At 51.1% G+C, this 17,620-nt stretch overlaps 6 protein-coding genes across 6 annotated transcripts; 4 read left to right on the top strand and 2 right to left on the bottom strand.

Annotated features, from left to right (window-relative positions):
• Positions 1–1,323: 1,323 nt before the first annotated feature.
• LY79DRAFT_513714 (uncharacterized protein) lies at positions 1,324–3,872 on the top strand (the record flags this gene model as incomplete). The annotated part of the gene is made up of 3 exons (XM_060554524.1): positions 1,324–1,432; positions 1,491–2,879; positions 2,962–3,872. The coding sequence occupies 3 exons, from the start codon at positions 1,324–1,326 to the stop codon at positions 3,870–3,872; spliced, it is 2,409 nt and encodes an 802-aa protein (XP_060415166.1).
• Positions 3,873–4,276: 404 nt separating this feature from the next.
• On the bottom strand, positions 4,277–5,836 carry LY79DRAFT_551241 (uncharacterized protein). Its single transcript, XM_060557624.1, has one exon. The coding sequence runs from the start codon at positions 5,603–5,605 to the stop codon at positions 4,484–4,486; it is 1,122 nt and encodes a 373-aa protein (XP_060415167.1). The 5' UTR covers positions 5,606–5,836; the 3' UTR covers positions 4,277–4,483.
• LY79DRAFT_589635 (FMN-dependent dehydrogenase) lies at positions 5,696–7,539 on the top strand (the record flags this gene model as incomplete). The annotated part of the gene is given in 7 exon segments (XM_060561056.1): positions 5,696–5,945; positions 6,340–6,671; positions 6,684–6,854; positions 6,870–7,057; positions 7,096–7,244; positions 7,308–7,381; positions 7,453–7,539. 7 exon segments carry the CDS (start codon positions 5,696–5,698, stop codon positions 7,537–7,539), a joined length of 1,251 nt encoding a protein of 416 aa, XP_060415168.1.
• Positions 7,540–8,151: 612 nt separating this feature from the next.
• Positions 8,152–10,272, top strand: LY79DRAFT_551246 (DEAD/DEAH box helicase). The gene is made up of 4 exons (XM_060557625.1): positions 8,152–8,512; positions 8,560–9,035; positions 9,088–9,840; positions 9,926–10,272. The coding sequence occupies exons 1-4, from the start codon at positions 8,225–8,227 to the stop codon at positions 10,191–10,193; spliced, it is 1,785 nt and encodes a 594-aa protein (XP_060415169.1). The 5' UTR covers positions 8,152–8,224; the 3' UTR covers positions 10,194–10,272.
• An 852-nt stretch (positions 10,273–11,124) lies between these two features.
• On the top strand, positions 11,125–12,337 carry LY79DRAFT_173528 (methyltransferase domain-containing protein). Its single transcript, XM_060551235.1, has 2 exons — positions 11,125–11,186; positions 11,245–12,337. The coding sequence occupies exon 2, from the start codon at positions 11,328–11,330 to the stop codon at positions 12,099–12,101; it is 774 nt and encodes a 257-aa protein (XP_060415170.1). The 5' UTR covers positions 11,125–11,186; positions 11,245–11,327; the 3' UTR covers positions 12,102–12,337.
• A 474-nt stretch (positions 12,338–12,811) lies between these two features.
• On the bottom strand, positions 12,812–14,716 carry LY79DRAFT_551249 (hexose transporter). Its single transcript, XM_060557626.1, has 3 exons — positions 14,466–14,716; positions 13,237–14,398; positions 12,812–13,165 (listed from the first exon to the last, which is right to left on the bottom strand). Exons 1-3 carry the CDS (start codon positions 14,537–14,539, stop codon positions 12,923–12,925), a joined length of 1,479 nt encoding a protein of 492 aa, XP_060415171.1. The 5' UTR covers positions 14,540–14,716; the 3' UTR covers positions 12,812–12,922.
• Between the last annotated feature and the right edge of the window lie 2,904 nt (positions 14,717–17,620).

Genomic DNA, 17,620 nt, shown 5'->3' on the forward strand with positions numbered 1-17,620 from the left:
TTTTTCATTCTTATTTTATTTTTCTACTTTTCGTCTCACACCTTTGGCCGCTGTTACATCGGGTGAAAAGGTCCTGACGAGCCAAGGAAGACTGGACCACGGAAATGGCCTTGAAGACTGTTTCGTCCTGCCCTGTGCCCTTTGCCGCCACTTTCGCACGGGCCCGCGGTCCATCCCACCACTCATTCCACCTTTGCCCCGTCCGACCATCTAGTGTAAACCACCTACCTCTATATTGTGTACGGAGTACACCTAGGAGTACCTACCTACCTAGGTACTGTCCGTTTGCTCACCTGGTCCCGGAACTTTAATGTACTATTTCGTCTGAGCAGCAGCTCGAACCCTTGTCACTATCGCACCCACCAAGCCTGCTCTCAGCCCCTCATGTCCGGGCCTTGGCCAAATCCCTTTTGCCGTTCGGGATTTTGTTTGCCTTGCAAACCAACACAGGATCTCGTGCCTGCGGCCATCCCTGCTCGGCTCCGAGAGATATGGAAATGAGTTGATCGTTGACAGCCAGGTATCCCACAAGGTACTCGGATCACCGGGGAACATGCTCCTCTGTGCGAGCCGCAAAGTATGCATATCGGCCTGTCTATATGGCGGGACATGTCTTCTACTAGCCAGGGCCTTTCGCGCTTGATGCGGCCTCGCAAACGCCCGACCTGCTCCCTGAGAGAGTATTGACTATTACAACCCTCGTCGGAGCTGCTGAGAGGGCCGTTCAAAGACGCGACGCTACGGCTCCCTGCTTCACCGTGTGCCGCTTGACGCAGCCACGCTCAGGTACCTACCTAAACGATGGATCGTGTCGTATGCATCGTCTCGACTGTACGAAGCCCTCGACCTGGACTGGCCCGGACCCGAAACCCGCTTTAGCGTCAATCATTTTCCACCCACCTGCTCCGCTTCCCTCCTGATGTCTAGTAGTATACCGAGTATTGTACGCACACTTCATTCAGCCTTAGCACTCCGACACACGACTCGTCATGTCGCATCGTCCCTCCTTTTCTTTTTCTCTCTAGCCTCTCAATAACTGACGCCATCTGGCCCACCTGTTTGGCTTTTAGACCCTCCCCTCCCCCATCTACTGGCTCTAATCCTTCTCTTCTACGCCCGCCGTCTACTCTACTCCATCCTCTCGTCACTTCCATCTTGTATAATCGGCAGAATCTCGGTCTCTCACCATCTAAGCGCTTGCTTGTTTCCTGTGTTCCTGGCTTAGCATCAGTCTTCCTATCGGCCTCTGAGCTTCGTCTGTTGGGTTCGTGCTAGCTGCTTGGCCTGCGTGCCTCGCCACATGGCGGGCGACAAATCGCAATAATGGGCTTCCTGAAGTTCTTCTCTTCCAAGAGGTCACCCAACAAGCCGGAAAACGAGATCAAGGCCCAGGCCTATGATGCCACCACTGCTTCCCTCCCCCCGCTCCTAGGTAAGACTACAATTACACTCCCATACACTTCACGCCCATCCAGCTTACACACAGTCAGGAACATATCCCGTGGCTGGAAATGGCTCAACAGCTGTCTTTGAGAACTTGCAACGCTCTCATTACAAAATGAGCGAGACCAATTTGTCTTTTATTACGGATTTCGACGTCGCAGCTCCGGCCCCACCAGTTCCTCGATTCCGCGATACCAGTGCCCAACGTCCCAGTTCCGCTCCTGGCGGCGACTGGCGAAACTTATCTCCAACAAGCAAACCGGCGAGAGACTCGTCGAGGGGCCTGCCTCTCTCGTTCCGAAAACCGCGCATCGGATCACTATCGTCAACAAAGTCAGGCTTCTCCCCCACGCCGAAGCAACGCGCCGATCTCTCGGCGGTTCCCTTCGAGGGCGACTTGTTTCAGCCTCCGTCAGCTCCGTTTTCACATTCTCGTCATATGTCTATGCAAAGTACTGGTACAGCCGCGAGGGGCTTTATCGACCTTCTCGACGCTCAGTCAGAAATCAAGCCATCCGGCTTCCAAAATCGGGTCAAGGCGTCGGGGGCCCGCGACTATGGCGAAGATGTTGCTGACAGGAACATTGGCGAGAACGGTGTTGACCTGGCATCCGAGAGGGTCAAGGAATTTTACGCCACGAACACAAATTCACGACCTCAGACCACACGAGCTTTTGCAAGGGACAAGAGGGAGACATCCGTAAATCCTGGGCGTCGCGAGTCCACGGTCAATGAAAGCCGCACCAAGTCGTTGACCACGTCGATCGGCCAAGTCTCATTTCGGTCCAACATATTGAACCCCGAAAGCTCTCTTAGCCGCCAACCCATCATGGAGTCCGTTGCCAGGCCGGGTAGCGTCAGGCGAAGGCAATCGTTGGGCGCTTACATTCCAACTGCCCCCGTCTCGTTTGTCTCCTCATTCGTCCCATCCGGACCTTTGAACAGTCACCCCATGACCTTTGGTGCAACTGCCCCTCAAATTGCCGCGAGGCACCAGAAAAGACGCTCTACGCTGGATGGAGACGCCTCATTGGACACACTGAGCATACTATCGACTTCGGGTGGCGGACTGGCCGAGTCTTCGTTGTCGCCAAAGACTTCACAGAGGCCACCTTACCTGATCAAGCACAATTACTCGTTGCCTGTCCAACAACGACCGAAGACATCGGGCCATAGTTATGTCGAGTCATTCCAGTCGATGAGGCCGCCATCCCGCGGAGGGTCAGTAGCTAGTTCCACATTCTCCTCCCCAACCCAGAAGAAATCGTCATCCAAACGTCACACCTTGTTCGCGAGAGGCGCAACTGCCCGCCATACCGAGTGGCCACGGAACGCGAAGCTCGATGAACCGATTGAAACAAGAGGATGGGTCGGTCGAGTTGAGGTTGAGAGCTTTGAAAATTCCGCGGATGTGGCCTCGTCAGCCCCTTCACCGCGTTAGTGCCTTTACCGATTTCCTCGTCATCTTTTGTCAACATCTTCGTGAGGCCTTCCTGCTGACATGCCCGGTTGTAACAGATGTGATGAGAAGTGGCCGCTTGTGGCTTGAGGAACCAGAGGACTCGTGTCAGAGCCCGAAGGCCCCTTTGTCGCCGCGCGGGACAGGTACACAGGAAGAGACCCTTGAGCATTTGTCGATGAGAAAAAGCAGCTTGCGTCAGTGGTCCATGTCGTCTTCGTCTCCGACCATGTCAAGCACTAGCAGTTTCCAGTGCACGCATTCTCGACGCACCACGACGACCTCGATTGATTTGGCAACCAAATCGTCGCTCAGGAACGGCAGCCAGACCTCGCTGCATAGTGAGACAGGCGATTTCGCCGAGTTTTGCCCAGCCTTCGAGGACGCTCTGCCGGCTCCCATGGACCTGGCCAACCCTGAGACAAGCTTCAACATGGATGACTACCTGTCATCCGACGACGACGTCGACGCGGACTCGTTCATCACCACCCGTGAAAGGGAATCAGTCCATTTCGGCGGCAACGAGGAAGAACTTCTATTTAGCGTCGAGGGTTACGGTGAACAGGGATTGCAGCTGCCAGGACTTTTTGACAGTATTTCTAAATTCTCGGACCCCAGCGCCACGTCACCAGAGCACTCGAATAAGCGGTTCACGCTGAGTAACCCTAGTCGGTTCGCCCGCAGAGCATCGCTGGACTCTTGGGACGAGGCTCCTATCTCGCCCGTCAAAGAAGAGGAAGACCAGGAGGACGACGACAGCCTTTTCGATATCCCAATTAGATCGGATCTGGCCCTCGGCCGCAGAGGCACACGGAGGATCTCGGCGCTTGGGACCATGTACCAGAGCGCCTATGAGAATCGGGAGGAGGACAAGGCTGACATGTGGATGGCCGTACGGATGCGGAAGGAGGCCAAGGCGCGGGAGCGGGAGACGGTCAGGACCAGCAAGTCGCTGCAGAGGCTGGTATGAGATGTGGAGGGAGAAGCTTGGTGGTAGCGCGTGAGAGTGAGCGGTGCTATCCTGACTATATGGTCATCACCGTCTACACTTTTTCCTATCCAAGGTGGTTCATGTTCTGGAAAACGGGGTTGCTTTTCTTTTTCTTTATTTTTCTCCTCTCGCTCTCTTTTGAGCTTTTAGACTACTACTATACGCCCGGAGTTTGAGTGAGCTATACCCGGGGGGCCTTTTGTTTTTGGACGATACGAGCAGGGAAGGCAAGCGAGCCTAGCTGGATTTTAGGGGGATACAGGGACGGAACCACTGTCTGCAGCGGAGGGAGTCTAAACCCCAAAGGAGATAGATGCAGCCGATGCGGTGAATGATGTCTTGTCACTTCATCATATAATAATAGAGCAATATGATGCTATCTAAGGGCTGTACTGTGTCCGTTTGCCCATCCTTGTCACATCCTCATAGATACTGCTACCATTCGGCTGTCGAAAGCCTCGGCGAGACACGCTACTGCCAAGGGTTTGTGTTAGTTACATTGACGCCTTTTAAGGATATCGTCTACGTATAGAAAACACGATCCATGGCCATATTTGCGTTCTGTACGGAAAGAAAGGAAACGGTGGCTCTCAGACCAGCAAACAGCCCATGATCCAGGTCGTTGCGTCCGCACATCGAGGCAAACTTTCAGAAGAAGGCAAACATGCGCTGATGCATCCTATCGTCGCCGCCGACGCCGAAGTAAGTGCCCCAGTCCAGTTCCGTGAGCTGCTCGTCGCACCACTCGAACAGGTCCATGATGCCGTCCGTTGTGGCCGAGGGTGTGCGGGTCGCGGGCCCGGTGGCGGCTCCGGGTTCGTTAATCTCGGCGGTGACAGCCTCGTAGAGCGCCGCGACGGTTTCAGGGGTGCAGTCCGAGGCGCGCATCCAGGGGCGCATCTCGGCGAAGACCTCGAGGGCCTTGACGAGGCCCGCGCACCAGGCGGCCATGGGTGCTGCCGGCGGCATGCTGGCAGTGGCCAGTGAAGGTATCGGGCAAACGGCCGGTTTCTCCTGTTGCTTTTGCTGCTGCTGCTGCTGGCAGGACGTCTGAGGCCGTGGCCTTGGGCGAGATACGGCAGGAAGCAGCGAGACAAGATGAGCAGCACGCTCAAGTAACGGTTGCGCATGAGCTCGCGGGCCATCGTCAGCCGGGGCGGGGAGTTCGCCGGGTCCCGCATGTACTCGGGCAAGGAGGCGTGCCACTCCCTGAGCTCGCGGTCGAAGGCCAAGGCCTCCTGGGCGGGCGAGCGGGCATGCTGGGCGAATCGGTGCTGGATCCGGTCACATATGTGACAGAACAGGCAGCTGGCCCGCAGAGATGCGGCGACGTGGTCGTCGGGTAACAACGACGACGGCAGGAGCGTGTCCATGGTGCTACCATCCCAGCGGTCGCAGGTCGGACGGCCCAGGGTCATGCTCGCCCAGGTGTCGAGACAGAACAGGCTCCACCAGGTGCGGCGGCGAGGGACGGGTTTCCGATGCAGGCCGAGGGCTATGGCGACGCGATGGGCGGCGCCGAGGCCGGCGTAGGCCATGTTGGGAGAGTTGCGGTAGTGGAGGTAGTAGCCGCCTAGCAGGCAGAGGGCCTGGAGGCTCTCCATGTTGCCGGAGCCGAGGGAGTCTATGTCGAGGTGGGCGCGTGCCTGCTTGTAGTAGTGTACGTGCAGCGAGTCGCTGCCGGAAGCGACGGAGCCCAGGGTGCAGACCATGTTGAGGAGGGCCAGCCAAGAGCCGTCGTGACGAGCCCCAGAGGCAAGGGTCCGCCAGAAGTCGTCCTCGTTGAGAATCGGGGTGACGGGATGGACGTGGTCAAAGTAGAACTCGATGCAGCGCAGCTCGCGCAGAGGGTTCTGTCCGGCCCCGGCCCCGGCCCCGGCCCCGGCTCCGGCGAGGGACAGCAACGGCGGCAGCTAGGATTGATTCTGGGCGTCATTCCACGTCTTGACGCGCTGGGCCGTGTGCTCTTTCGCGGCAGGGCAGAGGCGGAAGATGGCTCTCAGGACGGCGCTGACAGAGGTGACGCCAAGGTAGTCGCTGACACGGACGGTGGTGGGCTGCTGCGCGGACTCCTCCCAACGCCTGTCGTTGGCGGCTTCCCCGCTCTCGGAGAGCTGCGTCGGGTCGTCCGGACCATCGTCCTCGTCCTCGTTCCCGTCTTCTTCCATAGCAGCGGCTGAGACGACACCAGCTTGTAAGAGGCCGACCTGTGGAACGGCGGGACGTATACCAGAGAGTGAGTCTCCTGGTAGCAACGCGAGTAGTTTCACCCGACTCTTTCCGAGCAGGTCGTCCACGAAGACGTCGGGGAAGAGTTCCTACAGGACACGGGACTGGGAGCGGAGCTTCTCTGCAGTCTTCTCACGAGTACTGATGGGTGCATGTTAATCGTAGTCGTCTCGATAAAGTAAGCCCCGGGCTTCATAGTTATGCCAGGGGTCATGAGGGTTGAGGAAGTTGAGCCAGAAGGCCATTTCATACTACGCTTCAGGGAGCGACGACGAAAGCACCAAGGTCGGAAATGGCGCAGTCTTCCGCTCTATCCTCTTGACACCACGAGTCTTCGCAGATTGTAGCCGATGCTCTCTTTCAACCAACATCCTCGGAATCCCTGTTGGAATGCCCGTCTATGTCTCGCCTGCGGCCATGGCCAAGCTGGCCCATGCTAGCGGCGAAGTGGGTATCGCTGCAGCATGCTCAAGATTCCGGGGGCTACAGATCATCAGCAAAAACGCATCCATGTCTCCTTCCGCGATTGTCCAAGCTAGACCACACGCGGTTTTTGCTTAGCAATTATACGTCCTGAAGGGCATCGAGGCAACCGAACGAACTCTGGCGCAGATCCGGGCCATTCCTCAAATCAAGTTCATCGTCCTCACACTCGACGCGCCCTTCCCCGGCAAGAGAGAGGCAGACGAGCGGTTCAAGATGGCCGAGGTCGCGGGGGGAGCGGCGTCTCAAGTCTAGGGCCCAGAGTCGGGTCTGACATGGCAAAAGGCGCTGGAGTGGCTCATCAAGCAGACCTCGCTTCCGATCGTTCTGAAGGGCATCCAAACACACGAGGGCGCATATGCCGCGACCATTTTCCCGAGCATGAAGGGCATCGTCATTTCGAACCACGGCGGACGTGCGTTGGACACGACGATGACGCCAGTTCAGGTGCTGTTAGAGATCGAAAGCACTGTCCACATGTGTTGGGTAGGATTGATATCTTGATCGACGGCGGCGTCAGGCGAGGGACGGATGTCGTCAAAGCGTTGGCTTTGGGGGCCAAGGGCGTTGGCATCGGCAGAGCGGCGCTGTACGGTCTTGCGGTTGGCGGACAGGCAGGGGTCGAGAGAGCGTTGCAGAGTGAGTAACACAGAAACAACCGGCGGCTGTAAAACCAAACGCTGACCTTGGTTCGCTTCGTAGTTCTCGGCGATGAGATAGTTACCTCGATGAGGCTACTTGGAGTTGAGAGAGTTGACCAACTTGGGCCGAGACACGTAGGTTTGACTATTTAACAGATACGGATTACAATCTCTTTCAAGATGAAGTCACTGACGAGATTACGTAGATGAACATGGTTGGGCTGCATTCGCGGCTCTATGGCGGTCCACCAGGTCTTGAGGAGACAGATGCAGAATTGAGGTACAAATTGTGATACCTAAGAACGATGATACGATACTCGTCAGTGACGGAATGTAATTTTGTTAGGAACGGTTATTCATGTTAGCAAAACGTCATGAGCTTGGCAGGCATCAAGTCCTACCTGCATCACATACAGTACTATCAGTCGTTGATAAGAGAGCAGCATCACTGAGGTCCTAAAGTGCCAAATCTTTGGGGGTTTTTAACCTTCGTTATCACTAGCTGCCAGGTGCCTCACCCATCAAGCTCGAGACTCAGAAACGGGGCCCTTGAAGGAAGGTTTTTTGATTGTTCATAGGTGCCGAGATCAATCCTTAAGAAAACCTCAAGAGGTATCTGAATGATCGCCTTCCCCCCCCCCCCCCCTTTTTTTTTTTTTTTTTTAATAAATCTTATACGCCAACAAGATCTTCTTGCGAGCATATATAGCCAAAAAACTGCACGTCCCGAGATTGGCAACTTTCTCAACACACAATGAAGTACATTCATTATAGGTGACCCGTTTGGGTGCGCAACCCCTAGCATGCTTATTCAGCCATCGGCATTCATGGTTCAAGATCGCCGATAAGATAAGCTACGGCCAGACCCGCCCCTCCAGATTTTTTTTCTGATTTGGCACTGGTTCGGTCGCCTCCATCCAAGACTTCTACAGATTTCCCATAACGTCGTATATCATTGCGACGCCGACCGATCCCACGATGAAAAGAAAACAACCCGAAGATACCGTTCCCGCGGGTAAAACTGAGAAGCGCGCGAAGACAGAACAGTCTACTACCACTGAGCTTTCCTTCGCCGATCTTGGACTCGACACACGGCTGGTTCAAGCCGTCGCCGCCGAGAGCTTCAAGGAGCCGACCATAGTGCAGCAGAAGGCTATCCCGTTGGCCCTGGACGGAAAGGATGTCGTTGCAAAGGCTCCCTGTGGCTCTGGAAAGACGGCAGCGTACGTTCTGCCAGTGCTTTCTAGCATTCTGAAGCGCAAGACTGTACGTAAACGCTTCTTCCTGTCAATTGGATCCATCTGACTCTTTAGACCGACTCTTCACCCGCCACAACCGCCCTCATTCTTGTGCCGACTCGCGAACTCGCCGACCAAGTTCTCAAAGCGATCGAGAAGTTCTCAGCGTACTGCGCGAAAGATATTCACGCCATCAAGCTTGTCGACAAGATCTCCGACGCTGTCCAGCGCTCCCTCCTCTCCAACTTCCCTGACGTCGTCATTTCCACACCAGCCACCGCGTGGCGCAACATCGTTTCCGAAGCGTTGTCGCTGGGAAATTTGACGTGCATGGTCCTTGACGAGGCCGACCTTATCATGTCTTACGGCTACAACGAGGACCTGGAGAACATTGCAAGAAAGCTGCCCAAGGGTGTCCAGTTGACGATGATGAGCGCAACACTTTCAACGGATGTCACTAAGCTTCAAGGGATTTTCGGCAGGAAACCCACGGTATTGGATCTTGACGACGAGGAGACGGAAGGGGACAGTCTTTCTCAGTTCGTTGTCAGGTATGTCACTTGAAATAAGCGTCCTTGCTCGTTGTGTGTTAACAGTTTGCAGTTGCGGAGAGGACGAGAAGTTTCTTTTGGCGTTCATCATCTTCAAGCTCAAGCTCGTCAAGGGCAAGTGCCTGATTTTTGTCAACGACGTCGACCGTTCGTACCGCCTGAAGCTTTTCCTCGAACAGTTTCAGGTCCGGAGCTGTATCCTCAACTCTGAGCTGCCAGTCACATCAAGGGCGCATGTCCTCGAGGAGTTCAACCGCGGAGTGTACGACATTATTATTGCATCCGATGAAAAGAGCGCCATGGGTGCGGAGGAAAAGGATGGTGAGGAAGAAGAAGACACGGAGCAACGCCAGAAGGAGAAGGAACAATCAAAGAAGAAGCGCAAATCGAAACGAGACGATGAGTACGGCGTATCGCGAGGCATCGACTTCAAGAACGTTGCCGCAGTGGTCAACTTTGACCTTCCCACATCCGCCTCGTCATACACTCATCGCATCGGACGTACAGCGCGAGCGGGCCGGACAGGCATGGCTCTGTCCTTCTACGTTCCTAGCGAACTGTACCGCAAGCACTTGCCGACGAGCATAGAGACGGCCGAACACGATGAGAAGATTCTGGCGAGAATCAAGAAGCAGCAGGCGAAGCAGGGCAAGGAGGTCAAACCCTACAGCTTCAAGAAGGAGCATCTGGATGCGTTCAGATATCGTCTAAATGATGCGTTGAGAGCAGTCACTAAGGTGGCGGTTCGCGAAGCGCGTATGAGAGAGTTGAAGCAGGAACTCCTCAAGAGCGAGAAACTCAAGAGGTATGTGCCTTTCGATTACGGTTGATGGTGCCTTAGACAGGATCTCCGTCGCCACCGAAGCCTGCGCCCTACTGACCCTTTGTAGATACTTCGAGGAGAACCCTACGGAACTCCAGCATCTCCGGCACGACGGAGAACTGAGAACAGCTCGACAGCAGCCCCACCTGAAGCACATACCCGAGTACTTGCTCCCGAAAGAGGGAAAGGATTCTCTCACAAAGAACGATGTCGGCATGGTGCCATTCCGCAAGGTGGGTGGTAAACAGAGGAGGAATAAGGGCAAGCCAGGACGCAAGAAGATTGGTACGCGGAAAGTCAACCCTCTGAAGACTTTCAAGGCCCGGAGGAAATAAGCAAAGGTCTCGACCATGCCCTGACGCAGTCGCTTGTAGATACTAATAGAGACTTGCTATATTCCCCGTGCATGAGCGGTTATTCCTTGCTAATGTGTTCAACGCTCCATGATTTAATTATGCTTTCGATCAGCTAAGGACTCATCGGCAATTTCATTTTCATGCACATGCGAATGCGAATACCTGTGCTCGAAGCTTCTTTGGTCATCAAACCCGTAGTTCTCGGCGATGCAGCTCAAGTTTCTCCGGCGTTTTCCTATCTAGGTTTATTGAATCTCAACACACTCGATGAATCGCCCTCGGCCCTCTTGGGCGTTGACAGTATATTTCTTGCAAGTTACTCATCCTACTGGTTGTTCCCATATGACCATGCCATGACATACCCCGCCCGAAAGGATGGGACGGCTCAGTTGAGTTGGTGGAAGGAGGCGTGTGATCCAGTTCAACTCCTTTCGGAGTCCGGCAAGGGCTCGTGCTTATAGTCCAAACACCTGTCAAAGAGAGTCTACCCCGCTGTGACAGTCGAACGACACGCCAAAGTAGGGCCCGTCCAATTTGTAACTCTCTCCCACCGACACCGCAATTCAAGACCGCCTTGGCAATCCTTGCGCGATGATGTTGGGTCTCATCTTAGTCCTAAACATGCGAGACTCGCGCTTCGCAAATCTACATTGATGAATTGGCCCCCAAGCCGCCCATGCCAAGCTCGTGGCTTCGCCCAGAGTCTGCAGCATCGAGGAACCAACGCCGCGGCACAGACATCGCGAAGGCGGGCCGATACCCATATCTCCGGGCGCAAGCTCAAAGATGGCTAGCTGATCTTCTTATTCCTCCGCAGGCGCGCAGGTGCTGCGACGCGCGTCACGGTGTTCGTGATACACTCTGGGAAGATATAGCCCGGAAGACAATGGTGTCCTGAGGTTCGTGGTACCTTCCTGTCGCCAACAGGAACAGAACCTGCCTTCGCAAAGGAGCCTACAAGGATAAGAATAGGTAGCGTACCTAAACCTTTTTCGATCTGGCGGGCTGATTGTCTCACATCAATAAGCAGTATATCAGATCACGACGACCATTTGCACACGGTTTGGCTCACAACGCATACATTTATTTGGTGTTGGACGAGAAGTCTGGAAGATGGTACAGCCAGATACCTTCGCTGGGGCGGCGATCTACGTCCCGTTGTTCCTCCGCTACGTCTATGACCCAGTTGTCCTGGGTCTCTATTGCCCTTACGCCTGGAATATACCGTCGAGTAAGATGCGGGAATTCTTCAACCGCCACATTGTCAATGCCACCTTAAGATTGCGTTCGTCAAACACCGTCGACGAAACAACAATCCGGCCCGGATCAAGCAAAGACTCTCCATGTCGGATCTTGGACATTGGAGTCGGTACCGGATATTTCCTCGAGCATGCGCCCCTTCCGGCGGGGTCGGAAGTGCACCTGGTGGACCTCAACCGGGCAGCGCTCCATGCTGCTAGGTCTCGGACGGTGGCGGCACACCCGACGACGACATGCCAAATAACCGTTGCCGACTTTCTTGACCCGGAAAGGAGAGGCTTGCGCTGCAGAGACCTGGGCGGTGGTTCTTTCGACGCCATATCGACAATGATGCTGCTTCACTGTATACCAGGACCCCCTGCGAGGAAGGCAGATGCGTTGGTCCATCTACGACATCTGCTCGCCCCTGAAGGTACCCTGTTTGGGATGACAATCTTGGGTCGCGGTGTCAAACACAACGTATGGGGGAAACAGTTGATGTTTTGGCACAATCTCCTGGGGATCTTTGGAAATACAGAGGACAGCGCGGAGAGCTTCGTCGGGCCTTTGGAGGAAGCATTTGTAGATGTCATGTGGGAAGTTCATGGCAAGATGCTTTTGTTCGAAGCAAGAAAACCCAAGCTTTGATGGCTTATTCAAAACTTGAGATGGCCTGTACGTTGATGAAATCTTTGAACTGTAGGTACAATTAATGCTAAGCTTCGCAACTTTACGATAACCACATGGTGTTACAACCTTTCCCCCCTTCTTCTTCTTCTTTTGGGCGGCCTGGGTAGGGCAGGAGTATTTATTAGCTTACATCAGAGGACTACGAGTATGGAAAGGGGGTTTATGAGACTTTCATTACACATGCAAACTCGCAGACCAGTATTTTTGCACTAATATAGATCGAGCGAACGCGCCTGAGGTCATGCTGCTGAAGAATGACCCTTCCGCCACCAACGACCGAGGTCAGTAGCCTGGATAAAGAGCAACCAAGAGCTAATCCAAGGAGTCTACTTTGAGGGTATTGTAATTTTTGTTTGTTTGCCTCTCTTATAGCTTACCCTCTATTACCTGCTGCCATCAATTGGGATGCAAGGAGCCGGATATCGCGAAACGAAGTGATGAGCGAGTATGCTTTGGACCAGTGAACCTAGTCAACTTAAAACTGGTGTATGGATCAATAACAACGGCAGTCTTACACTAAAAACGATGAAGATTTGGACTGTACCCGTATTGTTGAAGATTGCTACTCTCCTCAGCAAGGGCGATTGCGTGGTATTTACCAGGGAAATAAGGTCTCTGGGATGACCTGGCCAGGTTTTAAGGCCATCAAGGACTGTACATGCATAAATATTGTATTCTATTCAGCATGTATATTCGATACTTAGCTCAATCACCTGGTAGGGGTTTTGCTACACGCTGCTGGTCTACTACTTGTCCCTACTGCCTTTGACCCTGGAAGGTCAGACATCGGTTCGGAGTCTCCTCGGCCTTAACTCCGTCATCTTCCATCTACCGGTAGCCGTTGCTTTCCTCTCAGAGTATCTCTTCTCAATCGCTTCGAGACTATGCCCTCGCGTCTCCACCATAACTACCGCTACGACGACGGTGCAAACAAGTGAACAACCCGCGAAAAGAAAGTATGCCCCAAAAGTGGACTTTGACAGCAGTACTGGTGTTATCAGCGCAACGACATAATTAGAAAGCTTGATGTTGTGTTAGTTCAGTCTCGAAAGTCTAGGAGCCATAGAGAACAATATCATTGAGGGAGACTTACCCAGTTGGCACTTTGAGCAAGGCTAGATGCACTGCTCCTTGTCTTGCTTGGCAGACTTTCAACCATAAAAGTACGGAAGCCGATGGCCCACGTACAACTGTAGACGAGGGCAAAAAGGTAGATCGATACGATGACCACCCACTTCCCTGCCCCTGAGTCGGCGTGAACCTCTCCAGCGGCGAATAGAGAACCCATCAAAAGCATCAGAGCGGTGATGAGTACTCCGCCCAGCAAACTCGACGTTCGTCTTCCCCAACGATCAGCCAAAAATGTGGCCGGGACAGTCACAGCCAGAATGACCAACGCCGAAACGCCGGACGCGAGGAAAGTTGCTTGCTCTCCAGCGAGTCCAGCTTGTGTGAACAAGATAGGGGCATAGTAGAGGATTCCGTCGATGCCAGACAGCTGTTGGGCCGACATGAGGAAGCAACCAAACGCAGTTCTGCTCCTGAAAGGAGCCGAGAAGGCCTCGCCGAAATCCGCAAAAGTCTGCCGCAAGAGTTCCCAGAGCGTCACATTGGCTCTGTGCTCTTGCACCTCGGACATAGACTGCTCGAGGAGCTCCACTCGCTCGTTTTCGTCGAGCCCCAATGTGTCGAGCACGACTCGAGCCTCGTCCAATCTCCCTTTGCTGAGCAGCCACCTTGGTGACGTTGGAACTATCCAGTAGGTGCTGGAGAGAACGATGCCGAGTAAAGAGGCGATTGCCAACGGAAGGCGCCATGCCAGAGATGACGATTCTATTCGGGCGGTTCCGTAGCACATAAAATACCCAACGACGATGCCAGTGACGATGGAGAACTGCGGCAGGGCCGTCATAATACCGCGAACCCGGGCAGGGGACAATTCGGATACCTGCACATAAACGTTGCTCAAGAACATGCCTTCACCAACACCCTTGATCAGACGACCAAAAATGAAGAGCCCAATCTTGGGCGACGCACACTCAAGAGCCGCACCGCAGCCGTAGACAAAAGACCCCAGTGCGAAGAGAAGAACGTGCCCGAATCGGTCTGCCATGGCACCAGAAACGAGGGCTGACAGAGCTCCAGGGATGAGAACAGATGATACAATGACCCCGTGCATTGTGGGAGAGAAGTCACCAAATGTTTGACGGAAAGACGGCATGGTCGTCACTGGGCCAATGCTGCCGGTATCAAGGCTTCAATCATATTACCGTGTTAGCCAGACCAAGGACCTTGCGAAGGTAAGGCGGGGTAAAGACGCACCCAAAGAGCATGGCCACGCACGAAGCGATAATGCTTGCTCTCGCATAGCGAGGAACCTGAATAGTGTTCCTCATCTTGGAGGAATGTTGGAGGTCTGAGGCCAAGGGTATCCTTGAAAACAAAAGTGACTCATGTGATTCTCAGTTCGATCGTAGCTGGTTCTAGTTCCGATGACATTGGCGGCGGCAGGGGCTTATAAGACAAAGGTGAGCGTGCACATAAATTCGGGGTTTAGCCCACAATGAAATCTCCGCCGCCGAACAAGCCAAATGACTGCAGTCGTCGGAATCCCCGACTCGTAGCAACCCGCTGCACGCGATTGTCTTATCGGACCTGAGTGAGGTTCCACTGTAACTCTCTGCAAATGTCCAATAGTAGTGCACCGTTCAGAAACGAGTCGATGAGCGAGCAGTGGACTGGACGAAGCGGTGAGCAACCAAACCAGCATAGGATAAGCACGGCTGATTTAGAGACTAAGAGCAGTGGCGATGCAATACTTCAATGGCCCATCGAATAAGAAGTCAAAGGGAGCGTAATACATCAGGATCAATCAAATGACACCTGCGGCTATTACTACGACGATATAACTGCGTTTGTTCTCACAAGAGTTACGTCACGATAGCTTCAACCATTTCCGCATTATGTAAGTGCCCTGCTGTGTGCTCTAAACCGTGACAACTTAGATGATTTCAACACAGGTTTCTTTATAATTATCAACCCAGAAGCGAGATCTGGTGTGTGGCCATGATAGGCTTCAAATACAATCTACAATACGGATAACAAAAAGAGCAGTATGGCGGCAAAACATGGCGAATTCGCTTAGGAACATATTGTCCGATGCACGGGGTAAGAATCGGGTTCGTGACGCTGATAGTGCTACAGGTTACAAGCTTAATAAACTTCATGAGATAGTGCAGATAATCTTCCCTGAGGTAGAGTTAGCCTCTAACATACTGTGCGCCTTTTGTATCTCCTCCCATGGTAGGACCGTATCAATCTCTACTTTGAGATCGCCCGTTTCAAAGTGAGGGATATACTCCTCCAGCCTATCCCGTAGCTTTCCCTGGTACTCGATCTCTCTACTTTGTCAGGTGCCAGAGGTGGGGGGCACCAGGGGACCACCAGCTGTAAGGCCACGACCAGGAAAACTATTATCTAAGGGTTATATAAAAGCAGAGTTTATAGGAACAGGAGAATTAGGAGAAGGTAGATTAGAAAATAGTTATAATTAACCCTTAACTACACTATTTATAGACTCCTTTACTTAGTACTATAACACCTTTAATATATTCTAATCTCTACTTATCCCTAGGTATACTAACTATTAGAGCTATAATATTACCCCCTAACACCTAAGCTACTGCCTAGTAAGGTATAAGTGTTACCTCTAGGCAACTAACCCTAGACAGTAGTAACGCCTAGGCGTAGGCAGAGAACAAAGGCCTACTAGTATAATAATAGCTTTAGAGTAACCTTAAAGAGATAACAAAAGAGGAGCTTAGGTACCTCCTAGAGGAGCAAGTAAAAAAAGCTAAAAAAAAAAAGATAATTAACTAGATTTTAGCTTTAATAAATAAGGCCTTTATTAAAGAGGTATATAATATACTAAGCCTAGCTACTGCTCCTTAGCTAAAGTATAAGCACTACTATATTAATATACTATTAAAGTAGTTACCTTTAATCTAATATAAGGGGGGTATATAGAATAACCTCTAGGACTTCTTATTTAAGCTAAGGGGATAGTTTAAAGTTATAAAAAAAGAATTTAAGGATAACTAAAGTAAAGTGTAGTACACTAGCTTTATACTAGAGAGTAACTTAGTGTATAAGTAGTAAAGGTATATTAAAGCTTACTATAATAGCTAAATAAAGAAGGTAACCTAAGAGGTAATAAAGACCTAGTTAAAGAATAATATTACTAATGCTAATATATAGGCCTTTAGTATAATAGTAAAGCTTAATAATATAAAGTAAAAGGTTAACTAGTTATACTAGTAATTTATTAATAAGTATAAGACTATTAAGGTAAAGTACTTTAACCTATAAGCTAAAAGGTAATAGGTAGTCTATATACTTAACTAGTTACTACCTAATCTAAAGAGCTATATATTAGCCTAAGGGATACTAAAGATATAATAAGCCTTTAATAATACTATATAATAGGCTAAGACACTAGCTAAAGCCTATACTAAGGATAAACTAGTAGACTAGTAGAGGTAAAATTAGAAGTAAAAGGACTAGTAGGCCCTAGCTATACTACTAAGTCCTAATATAAGGGTCTTTATAATAGAGCCCTAGTCTATATACTCTATATTTACGCCTATAATAACCTAGGGTGTATTAATGCTAACGCTAAAGGCCTTAAAGGTAAAAAAGGAGAAAGGTAACTATTTACCTTTAACTAGGCTATAGTACTCTTTAACTTACTTTAACTATAGTAAGCTAAGGTATTTATTAGCTAGCTATACTAAGGAGAAGTACTATAGGTGTAGTTAACCTAGATACTTAGGTAGATAGTATATAATAAAGGTAATAAAGGTTAATACTATCTAATTACCCTAAGAGAAAAAGCTATACTACTAATTTAAGGTAGACTTTTACGCTAAGATAGGTAGTATATAGAGAAAAAAGAGGGCATTAATTAACCTAAAGGTAAATAAAAACCTTATATACTAGAGGATATTATATATAAAGAGGCTACTAGTAGTCTATAGGGAGAAACTACTACTATAAGGTATATAAAAAGGTAAAGCCTTAGACTATAGTTTAGAGAAGATAGTGTTAAAGGTAAAGGATAATATTAAAATATTAAAGACATAAAGCTATACTCTATAAGTAAGTAATATAAAGGAATATAATATTATCCTAGGGATCCCCTAGGGGCAAGTAGTAAGGCCTAACCTTAAGTAAGAAATAATTAGCTAGACTTATTTACTAGGCAAAGACTATATTTAACTTATATAAGGCTAAAGGGTAGTTAAGAGGGCCCTAAAGGATACTAAGGTAGTCCTTATAGACCCCTCTATAATCTAACACCTAGGGTATAGGACACTAGAGGGGGCACTAAAGATGCTTACTTATACACTAAAGAAGAATAAAGGGGCTAGTAAGGCTAGTAGTATAAAGGCTATAATACTAAGGGAATATAGAGAATA

Source organism: Colletotrichum navitas (genome assembly GCF_030913465.1).
Source record: "Colletotrichum navitas strain CBS 125086 chromosome Unknown LY79scaffold_23, whole genome shotgun sequence".
In the NCBI taxonomy this organism is placed as follows: Eukaryota; Fungi; Ascomycota; class Sordariomycetes; order Glomerellales; family Glomerellaceae; genus Colletotrichum; species Colletotrichum navitas.